Consider the following 21,027-nt stretch of genomic DNA (forward strand, 5'->3'; position numbering starts at 1 on the left):
GTTACTGTTCTCTAACATATAGCGTTATTCATAATTAAGTCATGTATCGTTTTATATTTTTTAAACTTGTAAACTTTATAAGTATATCAAATATATTCACCTGTACCTTTTTAACTCAACATAATATGTAGCTGTAGTTCATTTATTTTCACTGCTATGTTTAAGTATTCCATTATAGGAATAGGTCATCTATTTTTGAAACCACCTAAAGCAAAAATGTACTTGTTATCTCTGAACTAAAATCCCAGTATGTCCTCTATAATAAGTCCAAATAAGAAAAAGGCTGTAAGTTACTCAACAGGAAGCACTAACAACAGAACATAATATAAAACATTAACTCCCATTACCTCTGTTAGTGATCTTTATATTCAGTAGCTTTAAAAATTTAAATAAAATACATGTATAATTCTTACCAAAATAAAGCCATTTTCATTTAAAAAATCATCGAATTTCCTTAATCTACATAAATACCTACTTTAATTTTACTTCTTAAAGCAAAGGAAATGAGATACTTATGTGGATTTAAACAGATAAGAATAAAAGACTTTTAAAAGAATCTAATTATCTATAAAATAAGGATACGAAGCATCGCCACTAATCTTTCTGAAGTCTGAAGCAAGTATGTGCAAGAAACCTGATTCGGAACAAGGTTTCATATAATGGAATCGATCCACTTAAATTTTAAAAATGCTGTGATCTATTTCAAATATTACTAATTCACTGAGCCTAAATTTTTGAAGTACTGATAGCCTAGATACATAAAATACTGTATTAGTAATGCTTTTGTAAGTACTTTCTAAATTTACCTTTTTCTTTTTCTGAAGCACATGATTAGGTAGTAGTTCATGGAGTTGCTTTCTTTTTACATGCATTGCAGCAATTTTCATGTCCACCTCAAACATCTTGCTGTTTATTGCTTGCCTATAAACTACACAATTAGGAAATTGTTACAAGAAATAGAAACATTTTAATAAAGGCAGTTAAACTCACCCAGGAGAAGCTATTCTAAGTAGGGATCCTTTTTACATCAGTACTTCACATATGTGAAATTATCAGGTGAAAACCTGTCTCTACTCTGACAACTCATTGCCTGAGTGAACCCTAAGTCCCTTTTATCACAAGGTCACTATCATAATGAATAAAAGCACAAAGTACATGAATTCTTCCAATATATTAACTCTTAAAGTTGATTAACTTTAAAGAGTAACTCTGTAAGAAACAGCAGAAGTGGAGAAAAAGGGGTTCTTAAATCTATATGTTTTTATGCTCCCAGTAAAATTTTAAATTCTAAGTATGTAATAAATGCAGCAAAACAAAAGTAAAACTTAAATATACCTAATGATACCTTTAAGAATCTTCAAGAGAAAATTTTAAGACAAGTAATAGCATATTTTGTTACATAAATAACTCAAGGTACAGAGGTCACAGGAACAAAAATAACGTGGTAAAAATAAGTAAATCCAAACGATTTCGTTCCAGAGGTTCCCCAAAATGGAAAAATCAATCCACTTAAACAACAAATATTTATTGAGTGACTATACTGTTATCACACTATTCTAGACCCAGGAGAAATACAGCATGGAATAAGAGACCAAAATAACTTCACAGAGTCTACAATCAGAAGGAAAAATATACTCAATGGGGAAAAAAATTAAGTAAATAAAAGTTATCCTTTGATACAGGGGTTAGGGACAGCAACCTCCCAGAAGACAAAAATATGAATATAACTCTCATCAGCACTCCACATACAATCCCCACCGCAGAGCTGATCCTTGAACATGGGTTTGAACTGTGTGGGTCAACTGAAAAATTCTGCGCGTAAGTGGACCTGCTCAGTGCAAACCTGTGTTGCTTAAGAGTCAGTTGTACTTCCTATCAGATGGCAACAGGTGCTGTGGAAAAGCACTGAGGAGAGAGGAAAAGAGGCTCAGCCTGGAAACTAAGGTTGCACGTGAGTGGAGACTTAAATGACAGCGAGGAAGTGAGCCGACAGTACCTGGTGGAATAGCATTCCAGGAAGAGCAAACATCAAGGACAAAATGTCCTGAGTGGAGAGCATGCCTGGAATGTTTGAGGACAACAAAAAGGCCACGGGGAAGGAGGAAAAGTAGAGATCAGTAATCCTGTCGATTCTAAAACCCCAAAGCTCCTACCCAACACAGAAGCTTTCCCTAGGACTGGCACCAAAACTCACCTGGCAGCAGACCCAGATCTGAAATACTTGTGGCCACTGGTCTCTACCTTTGCAATGTGCCTCTCAGACAGTTCCCTGAGAAACGTTACTGTCTTTGACTACAAGTGCTGCCTGAGGCCCTGGAATGGTTCTAACTAACTTTATTACTTTCTGGTCCCAAGACACATGGATAAAAAATTCTGAACTTACACTAAAAAATGAGGTCAGACATAATGAGAAGGCCAGGCCAGGTAAAGACCTACAAACTGCAGTGAAGACCTGGACTCTTATTCCAGGTGACATGGACAGTCACCATATGTTTTAAACAGGCAAGGTATGCTTTTGCCTAATGTCCTCTTGGATGCTAACCAACGTAGCAGCTGAAGTTGGGCAAGGGCAGAACAGGGACCCTACAGCAATAGCAATAACCAACCAAGCAGTGATAAACGGCCTGGACTAGGTTCACACCAGTAGAAAGAGCGATTAGCAGAAATCTCAACGTATTCTGAAAGCACAGGCAAAACAATTTTTTAATGAATTTGTATCAAGTACAGCAGGTCCTCAAATAACATCATTTCATTATAAAGGCGGGGGGGCGGGGGGGGGACCTGACTGACTCCTGGCCTAGGCTGCTGTCTGCGTGGAGTCTGCACGGGCTTCCTCCCACCTCCCAGAAACATGCAGGAGGTGACCTGGAGGGTCTGACTGTCCCAGTCTGAGGAAGAGCAGGTGTGTATGTGACTGTACCCTGTCCAGGTGGCCCCCCCTTGTGCCCTGAGCTGCCAGGAGAGACTCTGGCTGCCAGGAGTCTTGAATTGGAATAAGTGGAAATAATGACCTGACTTGTTTTTATCAATCTTTCTTAAATGTATAAATAGCTCATTTATTCCAATGTTTAATATTTTAAGTGTCTGGAATCTTAGAAGTTTGGTGATGGTTTTGAGGCCAGAACTGTGCCATAGGAACTTAACTCACGTTTATGTCAATTAGCCTATGGTTAAAACTGGTTTCTTCATACATCATTTCACTTAAAGTCAGTTTCCAAGAATCTGTCCATGAGGACTTACTATTTGAGAGAAAAAAAAAGAGAGAAGGCAGGCTCCAAGATTTCTAGCTTGAACGACCATAAGACTATAGTTGCCAAAATCTGAGATGAAAAGGGTTTGGAGAAGATGGAAGGAACTGGAGGTAAGAATTTGACTTTTGAACATGCTAAATTTGTTTTGTTACAAAATCCCAAAAAGTATTCCATTAAAATGTTTCAAGATATAGGGCAACTAAATATTTCCTATCCCAAATACCTGAAAGTCCCTTGAAAATCTTGATGGTTTATTAATATAATCTTTGAAAAACAGCTCAACTTAGATACAAAGTGCAAAACAAATTTTCTAATTCAAGTATATTTACATGATTTGTTAGTTCATAAACAGTTTAAGTTGATGTTAGAATTTTTACTCTGAAAAAAGCCACTTTTGCGGTGTTCAGCAGGTGGTTATCACCCTCTAAATCACATCCTTAAAACCTGCAGGAGCGCGTCTGCTGTCACAGTAATTAAGGGTAATAACTTGCTATGTATGGGCACTTAATGCCCTTCAATGTGGAGAGATTCTCACAATGAAGAATTCTACCATATACTACTGACATTCCTAGAGGTAAAAAAAAACACACTTATCAATCATTTGAACCAAGAACTCAACTCAATTTTACACGAAAACAGGAAGTACTCTGAATTGTCCAGGAATGCAACTACCGCATGTCACGCTGCTGGGGATCAACATACGGGTGTGATCGCCTGACTCAAGCGTATCTTCCACTCACTGTACCTAAGCAGTTGTATTCTGAAATACATAGTATTTTCCTTCTATTTTTTCTTTACATTTAGTGTATAATACTGACTTTTTAACAGATTATACCATGTTTGCCTCTCTTTCTCCAAGGAAGTGAAAAACTTAAATGTTTTATCTGAATCTCCTCAGAAAAAAACTCCTTAATGAGGGCAGGTGACAATGACACCCATTAACAGTTTTTTAAAGCAGAAGGAAAAGGAGAGATGCTTGAAAGAAAGACTAGTCCCTAAAAAAGATGCAATTTATCACTGTCTCTATGCATATTCACCGCTCCCTTGAAAACCTGTGCACAGACACAGCCTTAGCTTCGGCCAACCACCTCCAACCCTTGGTCTTTCAGCTGCACTACCGGGCTGTGTCTCAGGGTGCAGGCCGCTCCGAGAGGTGCTGATAATCCTCCCCCCCACCCATGAATTAACACTTGAGTCTATATTTAACAGAGAAGATAAATTTCCTCAAAGTCACCACAAGTTTAGCTTCGTAAATTTCTGAAGTTCAAGATTATTAATAAAGCAAACAGACACAGACTCAGTCTATTAGACCATCAAATATTCAGGTGATTTCTATCTAGTAAGTAATTGTGGACAAATCAAATTTAAGACAGTTCTACTTAACTTTAGAGCTACCACAACAGGAAAAGAAAAATCATTCATCTATTAGACAATACTGAAACTAATAACTAATCCAAAAAACATCAAGACTATTTTGATAATTACTGTTCACTGTTCCCAAGTAACTGCAATAGTTATTACAAATATCACTACGTTATACATGAAGACAAATTCAAATGTTTTGATTACCCAAGCAGAGATATACCTGTATCTGTGAAAGACTGAATATCATAGGTGAGATCAACACTGAGATTTTCAGAGTTTTCGGTTTTTTTAAACACTAACCCAATCACCCACATCGTGCGAAATTCTTCCCTGAAAAGAAGAAGAGTATTACTATAGTTTATCAGGATTCCATAAAAATACAGTTATCAAGGCAAATGATAACCTGGGATATGTGGGAAAGCTTGAAATATGAATGTATAAGCAAACTAAGTAAATTCTAAGCCCAAACTCCATCAAAACTCCAAAGTCCTCCCACACACCTGTCCTGTATATTTCTATTAACATATAAATAATCAGATCACTAGGACAGATATACTTGTATAACCTATTTACTGACAGCTAACTTTCTTAATGATGACCCTAAAGTACTAGATACACTGTAAACAAAGAAAAATTATGTTCAAACTAATGAAGGAAAGGGAATTAACATACTGTAGGAAAATGTTAAACAAGAACAATACTCTAAATATAAAAATTTAACTAGAATTTTATATTCCTTAAACTTTTAAAGCTCAATTGAGGAGTGTGTAAGAGGACTAAATCATAATGGAAAAAAATACAATAAAGACTACATTTAAAAAACTTCAATTGAAAAGGCCGCATGAACAGAAATTTGACTGCAGCGTAATAACTGGAACAAGGGTAATTCAGCTGCCTTTGAACATTTAATGACATATCTACTGAATGGGTCATATGGTCTTTCAATAATAAGACTGCAGCAACAAAAAAACTGTAAAAAGCTCAAATCACACTTTACATGATTACAAAAGAAAATAATCTGGGTAAGTAATCAGAATAACAGCTATCCTATTACAGCACAATCTTAAATGATCCACTCACTTGTATCTTCAGTCTTTCTTTAATGATACTTTATTTTTTAAATAAAGCTCATTACTAAAACTCCTTTCACCCTCCAAATGCAACAAAGTACATACAGGCAAAGTAGAATCTTATATAACATGGCATCAAGCAAACCAGAAACTGACCAATAAAAGACCCTTAAGGGTAAGAAGTGAGCCTGCTTTTTTGATGTATTTTCCCAACGGTGCAGAATATATCACAAATATCACAGATTTTTACAAGGTCAAATCCAAGTATGTTCTCTTTAAAAAATTAATATAAAAAGCAGAAAATGATGTTTGGTGTAACAGCTACTCTGATAACCACTGTACAAAACGGGACAAGAGAGACATGTTAAGAAAGGCTAAAGGGCAAATCTGCAGAAACTGAACTCTAATTAATTAAAAAGCAGCTATTCATTACAGACTATTTATCAGTTATTTCAGTGGTTAACTTGGTAACGCTTCAATGTTTCTGATCAGGAAAACCTACCCTAGACAGAGATCTCAAATAAAGCAGTGACTTGACTTGTTATTAAAATCTGCCTAGAAGTGCTTCTGTCAGTAAAAGCTGAAAACGGGAAGAGGAGTCTAGATTAGGTTAGAAGGTGGCTTACTTGTCAGGATTTTCTTTGGGTGCTGGAAATGACTGGGGATTCACATGAGCCAGTGTAATAAATTCATTCTTCTCCAAGCTTCCAACCAAGATTCGGATTTTTGATTCCACCAAGCCCACCCTGAACAAATGTCACTTAGTATTAATAAAACTTCTGGTTAATTTTAAAAAATGAAATAAAATACACAAAACCAAATGTTTATGTAAAGCAGTGTTCTGAAGATCATACTTAAAACACAGAGGTTGTTTGTTCGATTGTCTGGACCCCCATAGATAAAACAAAAGCCTTATGCTCCCCCCAAAAATGCTGAAAACGGGGAGAAGAAAAATAAAACCACGTTTCAAACTAGGAAGGTTACAAAAGACATCTTAACAAATACTTAAAGAGAAAAAATGAGTAAGCTAAATTAAAGCACTTTTTTTAAAAAGCACTTTAAACATACAGCTAGGAAATGATAAATGGATAAAGGCAATCAACAAAAAAAAAGGTGCATATGGATCCCCAAATTCCAATACTTCTATTATAAGCAGCAAAACTCCATTTATGAATAAAACCAAACTGGGTGTTTTAAGGATTGCTATCTCCTACTGTGCTCTGTGGCTATCTGATTCATTTTCTGTAAAGTCTAATCTTGTACTCACCATTCTAGGCGTTGTTTTTCTGTTGGTGCACTTGCTAGAAGTACAATATAATGCCTTTGAAGATAAAGACAACATGCTATTTATTTTATTTAAGTGCTTTGTGCTGGATATTAACACCATACTTAAATAAGCTTCATGAGCTATATATCAGCATCAATTTAGTGAGGGGCAATCACAATCTCAGTATGTACATAAAATTATAAAAAGCTAAATTCCCAAACTGCTGTAGCTACTGGTAAGTTTAATTCTTCTGAAAAATAATTGTTATGAATAATTAACCAAAAAGCAGTTTAATTCAAGAATGTTGAATAATCATTAACCGATAATTTGGTTCAATGACTACAGTGGAGTGCTTTATCTATAAAGTTAAGGAACTGCTCACTAAAATATAATCCATTAGACCAAAATTATTTTAATGGAAACAAAGCAACAAGGTTGTAGCCACAAAAACAGGATCACTAAGTATACATGTTATACCAGTACCTTAAAAAATTGTTATCAAACACATGCCTTTTAAATCAAATTAAAAGGTAGTCAAAGCTCAACCCAAGTTACTTAACACCGAGGTTGGGCCTCATAACTTTTTTCAAGTACCTGAATAAATTTTTCTAACAAAGCAGCAGGTATCACTAATGTGAGAGCAACAAAGAAATCTGACTTCTATGCCGATTCCAATTCCAAAGAAATTAGAGAAGGAGCAAGTTTTACTTTTAGAAAATACCAGCATGACCAAATACCCATTTTAAATTTTTAAAAAAACAAACTATAACTAAAGTATGATTCATATAACTCAATTTCTTAAGACTGAAAAGGCTCAGCCCAACATACTCTTTTACGGAATCCATTTTAGAGGGGCTGAAAGCCAAACTTCTCAGCAGAACTTTGCCTCAAAGAGCAAACTGACATCATTAGCTAGTATAGATGGCTGGTTTGGCAAGTCAGAGCTAGACCAAAAATTTTAAGTTTCTTTATTCTTTCAAAAGGCTAAAACCTTTACGTTATCTTTCACATTTTGTTAAGTGAGACTTCTGGCCGAAAGCAAATACATGGACCTGGACGCAGAAAAAACTAGCAGCCCTAGGTCAAATCAGTCGCCCCCTTCACCACCACCGCCGAAGACATTTAGGCCAGGGATACTGAAGATTTGGCAAACTTAAACATTTCTTAACCATACTCCCTTTAAAACAGACCATTTGATTACTTATGCACAAAAAGAATGTTTAAAAAAAACCAAAAAACAGTTCTGGTTCTTCACTGTTTTGTAACCCAGACTAAATCAGACCTGCTTGCGCACAGCACCTGTCCAATGGGGTAACACCGCTCTCAACGGTGGAGGGACTAGGACGTTCAAACGCGTTAGCTTCAGGTATTCATAAATTTTCAGTGACAGAGGTAATATATATACGCACAAAAACATAGAGTCAAATATGTGCATATGCAGTCCAAATCCACACAGACTAATATCAATACTTCCTTTACCAGTTTAATTTGTTCAGCATCATTTGGAGCAAACCAAATAGAGCTGACCCTTGAATAACACAGGTATGAACTGCACAGGTCCACTTACGTGGATTTTTTCCAATACTGTTAATGTGCCTTCCTTATGATTTTAATAACATTTTTCTCTAGCTTATTTTACTGTAAGGTAGAGTATACAATACTTAACATACAAGATGTGTTTATCAATTGTTAATATTACCAGTAAGGCTTCCAGTCAACAGTCTGCTATCAGTAGTTAAGTTCTGGGGGAGTCAAAAGTTATACAAAGATTTTCAACCACTTTGGGATTTTGATACCCCTAATCTCTGCATTTTTCAAGGGTCAACTGTATATAGAACAAGCACAGATGGCCCAAATAAACCACATGGAAGCACTTTTTGAAAGCTCATGCACCTTATGCACATAGAAACCTGCTCTCAGGAGCCCTAAACGCTCTCACCTCAAACAAAACCCTAACAAGGTCATTAACCCGATTTCCACCTCCCTGGGAAATGGAAACTGGGCACAGGTTTAACAAACACAGGGGAGACGGAGGAAGAGCTCTCTGACGAAGTATAATTTACAACAGGAGACAACAAAAGTATACAAAGCAAGCACGCATTAAAAAAACTCAAAAAAAAAAAAAAAAGAAACAACAACAACAAGGTTGTCTGAGAGCTCACCTAGTTTAGGGACAAAACTTGACTTCTCTAAATCGCTTTACCACACCATTAAAATGGACATTCTTAATGACCACCTGAGTCTTCAACAAAAACTTAAATGATGTACAATGTTCTCTATTTAGCAAGACAAAAAATACAAGCCATTTAAGCATGACTTTGTCGGCAATTCAAAGTTTCAAATTTTGAAACTTAAAGAGCTCAACTTTGGTTCTTACTGAAATGGGGGAGTGTATCTACTCTATGCATTGTTTACATATTTACATTTGTTTCAACACAGCTGAAAGTGTTAAATAGCAAGTATTTGTGCTGAGATTAAATGTCATTTACTCAGCCACATTTATGCATATTTAAAGTAGTAGAAACAAAATACAGTAATTAATTTTAATAGAAACCACCGGCTGGTAGGAAGTATTTTTAAAACAGACTCATCCATCTGAGAAACTGAAAAAGGATCCACACTCAGTTTAAAAAATAGGAATTGGAAATCAGTTCCTCTAAATCCCTACCAGAGCACTGAGACTGCAGTACTTCCAAATTCAGACTATTGTGTTGCTGTTCCTAAGAGCACGATCCCCTGACACTCACAATCACGCTTCCGAGGCTCAGATGCTGTCAACAGACGTTGTCTAGTCTTAATGTAGTCGTGATTAACTTGTCCCCAAGCTGAGATTATCAATTTCCAATAATAAATTTAAGTATATCCCAAAGTAAAGCCTATTTAAAAACTCCTTAAGAACACTTAATTTAGTTGCTATTACTTAATAACTATTTACCCCCAAAAGAGCACCCTGTAAGTAGGTTTCCTGGCCATTTCATCACATTAATATTTTACCTGGGTAAATCATAGCTCATATATGTGCACTGAAAATTTAATTATCTCTTAGACAAAAATCCATGCAATTCCATCTTTAAGTAACTGAGGACCAAGAGTTATAGTTCATTATTTTTTTAAAAGTTTTTAAAATATTTTAAAGCTAAGTATTCTATATATTCATACTCCTTGAAATTATAAATTATTCTTCTTCTATCTTTGAGAACATTCTGGCTTTTCTCCTTCCCTGTTTCCTAGTGAAGTGAAACACGTGAAGTAAGTATTCACATTTCCTAGGTCAATTTGAGTATTCTTTAAGGAAAAGCATAAAAAACATTTTCATAGGCCTATTTAAAATTTCAGAGCAGTGTTACCCCTTTTCATGAGGAACACTAATCTCCTCTGAAAGATGATTTATCTTAAAAACCGAGACACACTTTCCTCCATGGGCCCTCCCTTCCAAGGACGGCAAGCGAGCATGCGACACAATTTAAAACCCTAGACATGACAGATGCTCACAGGACACACTTAAGATAAATAAGGCCTAACCAACTGGGACTCAAGGGAGAACTAAGAATTTCAATTCAGTTGTACAGCCAATCTCCGTAGTACTTCCTAGTACTCTGAAAGACAGTTAAAAAAGGAAATTGCAAATATGTGAATACCTGCAGGGGTGGCCAACCTTGTGGCGAAGAGCTGTCTTTACATTAAATATGCAACCACTAACAAAAACTGATGAGCAAAAAAGAAAAAGGTTTTAGGTAAATTTACGATTTTGTGTTGGGCTGCATTCATAGCCTTCCTGGGCCACAGGTTGGACACCCCTGCTGAGTTTAAAGTCTAATTACAGTATTTACTAGAAATTTAAGGACGAAAATTTTTGAAGGAATACAATTTGGTATAGATAAAATTAGCCCAGTTATGTTTTCAAATCTGTTTTCCAAAGGCTCACAGCTGAATTTTAATTTTCCTGATATAATTTTCTGTTTGTTGCTACATCCTTACATCTAATTATGTTTAAAGTCATTTGTAATAACCTAAAATGATTTGTTTCAAGAGAATTCAGTGAAGATAGTAATCTGTAATCTTTTAACCAGTCAACTGAGCTTCCAGGTACTATTTGACATAGATTAAAAACAACCTGAAAGTTTTAAAAGATTAAGCAAGCTTTAAAAAAACCTTCAAAGTTCTAGTAATACAAATTCATTTAAATGAGTAACACTATGAATGTTCAATTTCAACAATAATCTTTCTTAAAGTGAAGGAAGACACTTAAGTGCATTCAAGAATTTCATTCTACCCACTTCTCATCCTGTAAGGAAGGGAGATAGCAAAAAATTAATCTGGCTTCATCTTTGATTCTCAGGGATTAAGAGATGCCAGTGCTTTTCTACAAAACCAACTTATTATTCTCCATATAAAGTAATTATGGACTCTATATTGTAGTTTTAAAGTATCAGAATATATGTTCATTAGTTTGTTCAAAAGTACTTCCTCAACATTGGCTCAAATAAAAAACAAAGAAAAATTATCTGCCAAATGGAAAAGCACAACTTATGAGAAATAAGTAATAAACAAGAACATTCTGTTATGCTATTTAAATGTTTACTGACAAGGTAGTGCTCCCAGAACACAACATTTAAGCTGGCTCCGTTACTGCTTTTCATGCAAAATATACAGAAACAAAACACAGAGACATCATGGTGGTCATCATTCTTGTTTTTAATTGGGGAAATAGCATAAAGCAATCTTGCTTAGATTATTACAAAAACACAATCCACAAGATCAAATGGTCAGGAAAGTTTCAAGCATTAAAGAAAAAAATTTTAAGTGGGACTTTGGCAAATTTTCCGCTCAGGGCAAATAAAAGTGCAAGTCCATTTTTTAAAAAAGATTTATTGTAACTTACAATTTTCATCAAAGCAACACAATCAGGCTTTTAACCTGTACTAAGGTGTTAAACCATTATATTAAAACCATTAGTAAAAACTATTACCCCAACTTAAGATTCCAAAAAAATTATCTGTAAGAAATATTTGAAGGGGCTTTATTAACATTAGGGGGAAACTGTAGGCCAATCCTATACTGCAACTATTAAAAACATTTGACTGTGTACTGACATTTTATTAGCTTTGCCTATGTTAGAGAGAATCTTAATGATAAATAAGTTTCCAGAAATGCCTGAGAACACTCAGTTTCTTAATAGAGAATATTAACTACAAATTTTAACAGTTCGATCCTTTGGCAAGGTATACAGACTGCGAGACTGGGTGAGGGCTAACGTGTGCCTGGGAAACTGATGTCGCTACAAATGTGACGGTAGGAAATCAGTTACAGAAAGCAGCGCAACTGCAGGGGACATACTTTACCTTGACAGATTGAAAAAATAAAGGGTTTAAACTAAAAACAGCACACCCTTCGTGACAAGAAACTTCTATAGAAGATGTTTAAAAGGAAAATTCAAAACTCCATTAGTCTAGCAAGAAGAGATTTCACATATGCAACCATTATTTAAGAGAGCAACACGTCCGACATGCCTTAAAATACATACTTGTACTTTTGAAAGAAGTTTGGAGCTTCAAAAAGTTTGGACCACTCTCCCTTACTCAGCAAAATTTCATCTGTGATAGCAAGACCTAAATTAAAAACATATTAAAATGTTTGCATGGTTTGGTCTAACAATCTAGAGTTTTAAAGATCTTAAACATAGCACATGCGTTCACTATAACCCTAAAACAATTTTAACAAAAAGCAGTTTTAGTCTATGACTTTAGAGCATACTAAGATTGTTACATACATACATACACTTTTCAAAAGAGCTGCAGAATTTTCTGAGAGCCAGGTGTCTGGTAAATTAGCATTATTCTAAAATGTCTTGCTCACAGAACAACTCTCTTCAAAAACCGAAGCACTGTAGTTACCCAAGATTATTTTTCCCAAAAGCTTTGTTTCTTGTCTTTCTAGAAACATGCTTCCTGCTGATTCTAAGTGGATAACAACATCTTTCCATGAAGAGCCTGTTTAGGCTACAGAATTTTACACTTCTCAGTCTGAAGCTGGTAGCTGTACAGCTGATTCTACTGCCTAGACAGATTTCAGTCAAATCAAACAATCCTGTTTCAGTAACTTTCCTCAAAAACCGTTTGGCAACAGCTCTTCCTTCAAATTAACAGTTCTACTGGGATTCAGAAAAGTCTAGAGGTCCTTCCAAAATAATGGGTACTTTGGACCTAATCCTGCTTAAAGCTCTTTCCAAGAATGTAGCCTGCGAAAATACAGCTCATGCCGCCCAGTGGAGATAACGAGAGCATTTAAAACTTTCCATGGCAACAGTACGGCACTAAACCAGCCACTAAAGGCCCTGCTACGAATATAGCTGTAAATATTGGTTCATCTTCCAAAATTTAATAAAAATTGCCTAAAAGGAATTAAACTTTTTCAAGTCAATTCACAAATCTATATTGTAATCAATACACACACACACTAAAATCCACCTCAGTGAACGCTTCCTTCAATTTAACTGCAGACCTGACTACGAGGCCTAGGACGGTTATGGAACCCCTCTGTGCATAAAGGAGAGCAGAAGGATGACCACTTACCTTGTTTAAACTCCTCAACCATGACCATCCGTGTTGAAACGGACACATTGTACGTGGAGTTCTGTTGTGGGTATGCTGGTGTAATTATAGGCATAAGATGGTACCTATCACTGGGGTTTACCTACATACAACAACAGCCAATCAGTTTCTTCAAGTACATATGCAACAGATACTTGGACTTTTTACCCCTTTTTTAACTGAACCAATGATTAAACTTTATTTCATTCACAGCTGGAGAAAGAAAAGCTATGTAAGGAGATTTTGTTTTTATAGGAATTCTTTATAGAATCAGGATCTGGTCTAAACAGGTTTGTTTCAATCATTTGGGCATGACCATTTTGGCAACCTTGCTACAAAACAGTGTGCCTGTCGAGCAAAAGGGGTTCTGCTTGGGCAGCTATCGATGTTGTTTTTCTTTTTCTCAACAAGAGAAATGGGGATGCACACACTTTTGAGAAATGTCACACTCCAATATTCTGTGTAAAACAAACTTGATGAGGTCTAAAGTTTTAATATACCCTCAACTTATAAAAGAATAAACTTAATTTACATGGTGAAACTACATTATCCATGTTGGTGTCATTTTAAGAGATAATGAAATGATTTAATAACTGTTCATCTTAATCCATATACTAAGTGTAAGTGCCATATTTCCTTGAAGAAAATTGTAAACTCACAACCCTCCAAAAATGCCTGGTTTGGAAAACTTAAAAATACATAGCTTGATGTAATTAACAGAATTTAAAACTGACAATATTTTTAATATTGTAATAAGATAGCAAAACAATGTAGAGAAAGAAAATTTTATAAACCTATAAACTTTTTTAAATCTAAATATTTTACCAATTAATAAAGTGCATGTTGTTAACATTTAAACTGAGTAAGCAGTAAAGATCATAACTTCCCAAGAAGCAGAATGGAAGTTCTTCTTTAGCCCAATCTTGTTTTTGTAATCTGAAATACCCAAACCAATTTTTATAATTACATCATAGTAAAGTGATATTGCTTAAAAGGTATCTGTCACAGGTAAACATTAAGTAACAGTTTTCCTATACAACCCAATTTTAACAGAATATTTAGATCAAATAAAAAAATACAGGGATTTTTAGTATCCTTTTATTTTTTTTAAGCACAAATGCCCACACAACTTTGACTTACAAGGTAGTTCTATATAAAATGTATTAAAATGTTAGTGAACTTGATAATATAAACTATGTACAATTAAATGTAGTATACAGGGTACATAATTACGCTTCTCACATCAGAGGACAATTAGAGTTGAGGTTATCTAAGAAAGGGTAATACGAACATGTGCACTACTATGTAAAAGGATGGAAAGCCTCCCTGAAGTTTACGCAGGTGACTTTCACTTGTTATCGCACAGTGTGAATTTGTAGGGGAAAAAATAATACACTAACCCTTGGGTCCCATACAGGCAAATTAAGATTGCATTCTTCAGGCTGTTTCAATAGCACTGGATTTGGCCATTCCCTGTTTAAAAAGATTGTAGCACTTGATAAGACTTGGATATTACCATCTAAACGTATTTTGTTAAACATACAGCATTGTGAATGTGACCCTCCTTCATTCATTTTGCCCTCTTGGTACATAATTTTTTACTCCTGCTGATGTTAAGATTACTTGAAATACTTTTTCCTCTATGAAATTATGGTAGCTTTCCCAGACTGAAGGCCAACATCTTCTCTGCCTCCCAAAGAACCATCCTAAGTCACTGATATGTTCACCTCAACCTGGAATAGGATAAATCCCTCTTGAAAAACAAAAATCCTGTCTTTATACTAGCTCCATCCAAGGACAGCCATGAATGAAAAAGTTAACTCATTACTGGCAAAGTATAAATAACTATAAAAACTGACTAGAAAAATTTTCTCTCATGACTTAAAAGTTTATAAGCATGTGCAATAAAACTGTGACAGGAACACATTATTTTCAAGATACACCCTATGAATTGGCTACTTCAGTCCTCTACAAAGGAGATTAAAAAACTGGAAAACACATGCTATCCTTCACAGCGATTAACTTCTTAAAAATAGTATCTGCTATGTGTAGAATTTAAGAAAAATTCTGACATGCTTTAGTCATTCTCATCACACCTGATTACATATGATTAAGTACTGTCAGCTCTGTAAATAACGGAATGTGTGTTACCAAGTGTTGCACAGGTCTACATAATCAACGGTATCCAAAAACTGATTTTTATAAAATAACTACACAGGACTTTTTTCAGAGGGAGGGGATATAGGAGTTGGCTGGAACAGGGAGGGAAGACAAATCTCTAAAATCAGTATGACTTAAACCAAGAACCCTAAGCTTTGGGTCCAAAGCAACTAATATAAAATGGCCATCATCTCTTACTTTTCTTAAAAGAAACAATGTTTGATAAATGTGAACATGCTGAGATGAGGGAGCTTAAAAAAAAAATCTCTGCAGGGTTAATAACTAATCTCAAAGGGATGGTCAACTGCTTTTTTCCAAGTACTTAATAGTTATTCTTAAAAGCTTTTTATATACATTTGCATCTTAATATTTTATCAAAGATAAATGGGCAGCTGAAAGCAAAAAATTCTAAGAAACTAAGGGCTACAGATTTAGAAGAATTCAAAGAGTAAATGGCAGTATCCGAAGTAACTAATATTCCAGTCTATCAATTCATCAGATTCTACAGCTAAAACTCAGAGTTTATTTAGAGGGTAAGTCTATGCATGGAAGTAGAAATAGCAACTCCCTTACTATCCTGGGAAAGCTAGGGAAAAGGAATGGAATTAAGTTTACCATTTTACATACAACATGATCTCCCCCCAAGACTACCTAAATGGCTACATCATGAACTAAAATTTGAATCTGAAATCAGCTGCAGAAATGTCATAGAAATAAGACTAAACTTCAGTGTCTACAATCAATTTTATTTTAATATAATCTAAACACATACCATTTAGAAAATACCAAGAAAAATTTATGTACAAGAGTTGATGCTATTGCATTTGGATAAAGCTGGCAAGTTCTTGCTACTAGCATAGCCCAGGAAACACCACCGAGGAAACCTAATATATTGGAATAGATGTTGTGGCCTGTTGATAAGGGAAAAGCAAAAAGAAAAGTTAGTGTTGAACAAAAGTTTAAATATTTTTAATAAGCTAGCCAACAAATTCTGAACTCACGTTTGGCCCACAGTTTGATAGCTCTCAGAGTTAACCTGAAGTTGTCAATGTTTGGTACTAGGTGTAAAATTTCATCGGTTACCCTGCAACCTGATTAATAGGAGTGAAAAAACAAAACATTAAATCATCAAAAATTTAATGATAGTATTTCTTTTAATTTTCTGAGATTAACGTCAAATTCTAAAAAATTTTATTTGGTATAACCTGTAATATTAATTCAATAAAGAGACAAATAATCTAAAACTCTGATTTCCCTTCACAAGCACTATTTTCAACCAAAGAATCTGAACTGTAATCTGCCTGATTTCAAACTTCCTATCCATAACTAAAACTTCTTCCTCCCGGTCCATATATAGCAAGGATGGTTTGATCCATTTAAATTTCCAAGAATCGTTCATTATGCATAAATGCATAAGAGCATGGTAACAAGCAATGCTAATACAGTGTTCAAAGGCAATCCTTTCACACAACAGTTAAAAACATTGCAAAGAACATCAGGATCCAAATTAATTAGGGTTACACAGTAAAACCCAAACCATGAGCAACAGAGTACCAGTATCAGACATTCTTTAAAGTGTCCAGGAAATTTTTTTAAAAGTGCAAGATGAGTAAAATAAATTACCAAATAACCTCTATAGTCTAACTATTAAGTAAAACACAGTTATTTGGAATCACTATGGATAAACAATATGGCTATAAAAAGCTTTGTTATAAAACTGGGGTTTAAAACTATTTCACATTTCACAAAGCTGCTAATATGAAGAAAAAAAAAAAAGTAGGTTTTGACATACCATTAAGACTTCTTATGCATCGTATATCTAAATTTTTAAGCAGACTGTCATCTCGTAAGTCCAAGTCTTCTGGAATAGTCTGCAGTGCTAATCTTGCAAATAAAATATCAATCTAAAACAAAAACAAAACTTAACATTCCATATCTGTTGAACTATTTTTAAAGCATTTCTTTAAAAAAGGAAACAGTACTCCTTAAAGCCAGGACCTTCTAACTATAAACATGGCAACGCTTCCCAAGGGCCAAACAGTATTCATTCATACCGTACTATTTTAATCGGACATTAAAACGTGGTAATAAGAAACAGGGCCTACTTGTCATTATAATCATAATTACTAAATTGGATTTACTAAGTTTTCTAAATGCATCTAACTGGATTTACTTAATTTGTTAAATTCATATACTAGATAAGTTAAACTGTTTAGTTCTCCCTACGAACTGTAAAAAATGATTACATACTATAAAATGTATAATTATAAGGTCATATCCTTATATTTAGCCCAAATATAGCTTCTTATATTTAAGGACTTACAAATCTATATTATTATAGTAATGCATCTCCAAATTAGGTTAGACTAAGGAAACAAAAACACTGGCTGACTTTGAAGGCTTAGAGAATGCAAGTATCTTCAAGAAAAGGTGGGTATGCAAAGAAACAGCACAAATTTGTTAACTGTTCCTGAGGGTATGATTTCATGCTTCCAAACTCTGAAGGCTGCTAGAAACAAGTCTTTTATAAAATGACTTTAAAAACAAGTATTTTAAGAGCTTACTGTGAAAAATTCTTATGTATCTCTATTAGAGGGAAAAAAACTGTACACATACAAATAGTACTTGTGATATAGCATCAGTTTTCCAATTAAACAGATTCCAAAGCCCTAATTTAGACAGAAATAAAGATTATATGCTCACAAAAATACTAACTCCAAAAGCAACTCAGTGATGGCACTGACATTTAAAGGAATAAAATTTCACAAAATGTTGAAATGGAAAAACATTCCCTAAAAAATTGTATTATTTTCTTTACAATGTATACACAGAAAACACATTACACATTTCAAGTAACCATCTGACCTTTATCTCCATCCTGAAAACTTTACACAAGTGAGTTGCATTTCCTACAAAATTCTCCTCTTTTTTGGTAATGTTCTTTTTGAGAAACAGGCCATCGCCTTATATTACAGATAGTTTTATATTCATTTAAACATCGACAGTAAATCAAAACGACCTCAACTTGGTAATTCTTTTGCTAAATTTAATATTGTATGTCTATTTAGTAAGGTTAGTCGTCTGACTTTTCATAGAAGACTGAGCTGGACAGCAATTACAGAAACCACCTTTTGCCCTGACTGATGTGGCTCAGTGGGTTGGGTGTCATCACACAAAGCGAAAGGGAGCCGGTTCAATTCCCGGTCAGGGCACACGCCCAGGTTGCAGGTTTGGTCCCTAGTTGGGACACATGTGAGAGTCAACCAATCGATGTTTCTCTCTCATGTCGAAGTTTCTCTCCCTTTCTCCCTCCCTTCTCATCTCTCTAAAAATGAATAAATAAAATTTTAAATTAAAAAAAGAAACACCTTTTCTGCAAAACAATGAAGTATTAAAATTTTAATATCTTTACTATTACAGCCAGTGACCTTCCAGCACCATTATGCATGGAAGGAGCAGTACATACAGTTGCTTTACCGGCAGCTTTGTTCCCATTACTTTCACTACACAAGCTGAGAGTGGCAGAAAGAAATGCAGGGCATCTCAAGAATGGGGAGCTCATTCATCCTCCCTATCAGAATACATTTTGGCATACATAACATCAAGTCACAATTTTCTCTCAACTTCTTTAAATATTTAATTTAAATGAAGTCAAGGCAAAGTTTTATTTGCAAAAATATACTGTACTGTCTTAATGAGACTAAAATAATACAAAATTTGCTTATGGAAAAACTGCCAAGTAAACTGTTTTGTTATAGCACTTCATTGTCAGTTTCATTATTTCTGTCTATATTTTAGTTCCTAGTCTCACTACACTCTTTTAAAAGATTAAAAATGGTATTCTACACAGAACAAGAAGTCATTTCCATTAAAAACTTAATTCTTATTAATATCACACCAATTCACCAATTAAGTAACTTTAAAATAAGTTTTTAACCTATATAGATTAAAATTACACATAGCAAAAACTGTCTCTCTGAACTTCACCTTACCTCTATCCCATCAAAACACAGTTTGATAACTGGCACAAATGCCTCTTCAACAGCCTGTAAGAAAAATAAAACAAGTTCAATGTCTCTGAAACTACACATTAAGCCTACACTAATTTTACTGCTTCTTAATGACTGTGACACTTGAAATTGTTTAAATATAATTTAGCATAATGCCTGACACAGACTAGGTTCTCAGGAACTATCTTTAACTTATTAGTCTCTTGAATCAGACAAACTTGAAATCTTTGACTTCTGCAACTCAGATATGTGATCATGGCCAAAATGGATAATATTTATTTTGTTTGCCTCATTTTCTATTTTGTACACAAAATTACAGATTTATTATTTCAGGCTTATTGTAAAAAATTAAAATGCAAGCATACATGGTAAGCACCTAAAAAGGTTTGGCAAATTTTTTATAAGTTCAAAAAATGATGGCTACACCATAAAATTCACTCAACTGACTAAACTAATTTTTGTAAATCTTCCCCTTTCACCCCAAACATTTACGCACTCTTAAATCTTTTACTTCTTCCTGTAATTTCAATTTATCATAGAATGAGGTGAAAAAGTCACTTCGATCAACATGTCTTGGTGCAACACACAATGCATCAATATCGGCACCTAAAAAAAGATTAAGCCCATCAAACATTAATTACTATTACAATATAATTGTTTTACATCTTATTGGGAAGTATTCCACATTGAGACACTGTTAACATATCGGCGAGCCTCTAAAAATGCAACCCGTCCCTTAAAACAACTTACTGGTCAGTACAGGAACAACAGGATTCTAATTAATGGGATGTTTTTTCCTAGAGCATCCTCTAGGTGCAGTGGCCCAGATGAACCAAAAGGCAACTCAAGATAGGATTTTTATGGTGAACAGAGAGAACCAATCGAGACGAGATGGACCCAACATTTGATGTCACTAGTCATACACATGTTGATTAGTCAAACAAAGAGTTTTCTTCTATACCGTGTGACTGGTGCCTTTAGGGCTTGCAGCTAGCCCCTAAATGGTACCTACAGGGTAAACATCAGGAAGAACCGCTGGAGCCCTGGCTGGTGTGGCTCAGTGGACTGAGTGCTGGCCTGCAAACCAAAAGGTCACCGGATAGGTTCCCAGTGCAGGGCACGTGCCTGGGTTGCAGGCCAGGTCCCCGTAGGGGGCGTGTGAGAGGCAACCACACGTTGATGTTTCTCTCCCTCTCTTTCTCCCTCCCTTCCCCCTCTCTAAAAATAATTTAAAAAAAAAAAAGCCAACACAACAATAGCTGTCGAGTGTAAATGAATAAAAAAATAATAATTTTTTTAAAAAAGAACCATTGG

General features: G+C 34.9%; 1 protein-coding gene across 2 annotated transcripts in view; it reads right to left on the reverse strand.

The window, feature by feature from the left end:
* Window positions 1-21,027, reverse strand: part of PAPOLA (poly(A) polymerase alpha) — a 58,983-nt gene that overhangs the window by 15,130 nt on the left and 22,826 nt on the right. For both annotated transcript variants that reach the window (XM_054567061.1, XM_054567060.1), the window contains exons 5-16: window positions 20,210-20,319; window positions 19,696-19,749; window positions 17,496-17,607; window positions 16,705-16,794; window positions 16,476-16,614; window positions 14,944-15,016; window positions 13,526-13,646; window positions 12,478-12,562; window positions 6,954-7,007; window positions 6,313-6,432; window positions 4,837-4,946; window positions 807-928 (exon numbers count right to left, since the gene is read on the reverse strand). In XM_054567061.1, coding sequence (XP_054423036.1) covers window positions 807-928; window positions 4,837-4,946; window positions 6,313-6,432; window positions 6,954-7,007; window positions 12,478-12,562; window positions 13,526-13,646; window positions 14,944-15,016; window positions 16,476-16,614; window positions 16,705-16,794; window positions 17,496-17,607; window positions 19,696-19,749; window positions 20,210-20,319 — 1,190 coding nt within the window. The remainder of the gene's footprint in view (window positions 1-806; window positions 929-4,836; window positions 4,947-6,312; window positions 6,433-6,953; window positions 7,008-12,477; window positions 12,563-13,525; window positions 13,647-14,943; window positions 15,017-16,475; window positions 16,615-16,704; window positions 16,795-17,495; window positions 17,608-19,695; window positions 19,750-20,209; window positions 20,320-21,027) is intronic.

This window comes from Pteronotus mesoamericanus, unplaced genomic scaffold, assembly GCF_021234165.1.
Source record: "Pteronotus mesoamericanus isolate MK-2021 breed Mesoamerican mustached bat unplaced genomic scaffold, CSHL_Meso_final contig_182, whole genome shotgun sequence".
In the NCBI taxonomy this organism is placed as follows: Eukaryota; Metazoa; Chordata; class Mammalia; order Chiroptera; family Mormoopidae; genus Pteronotus; species Pteronotus mesoamericanus.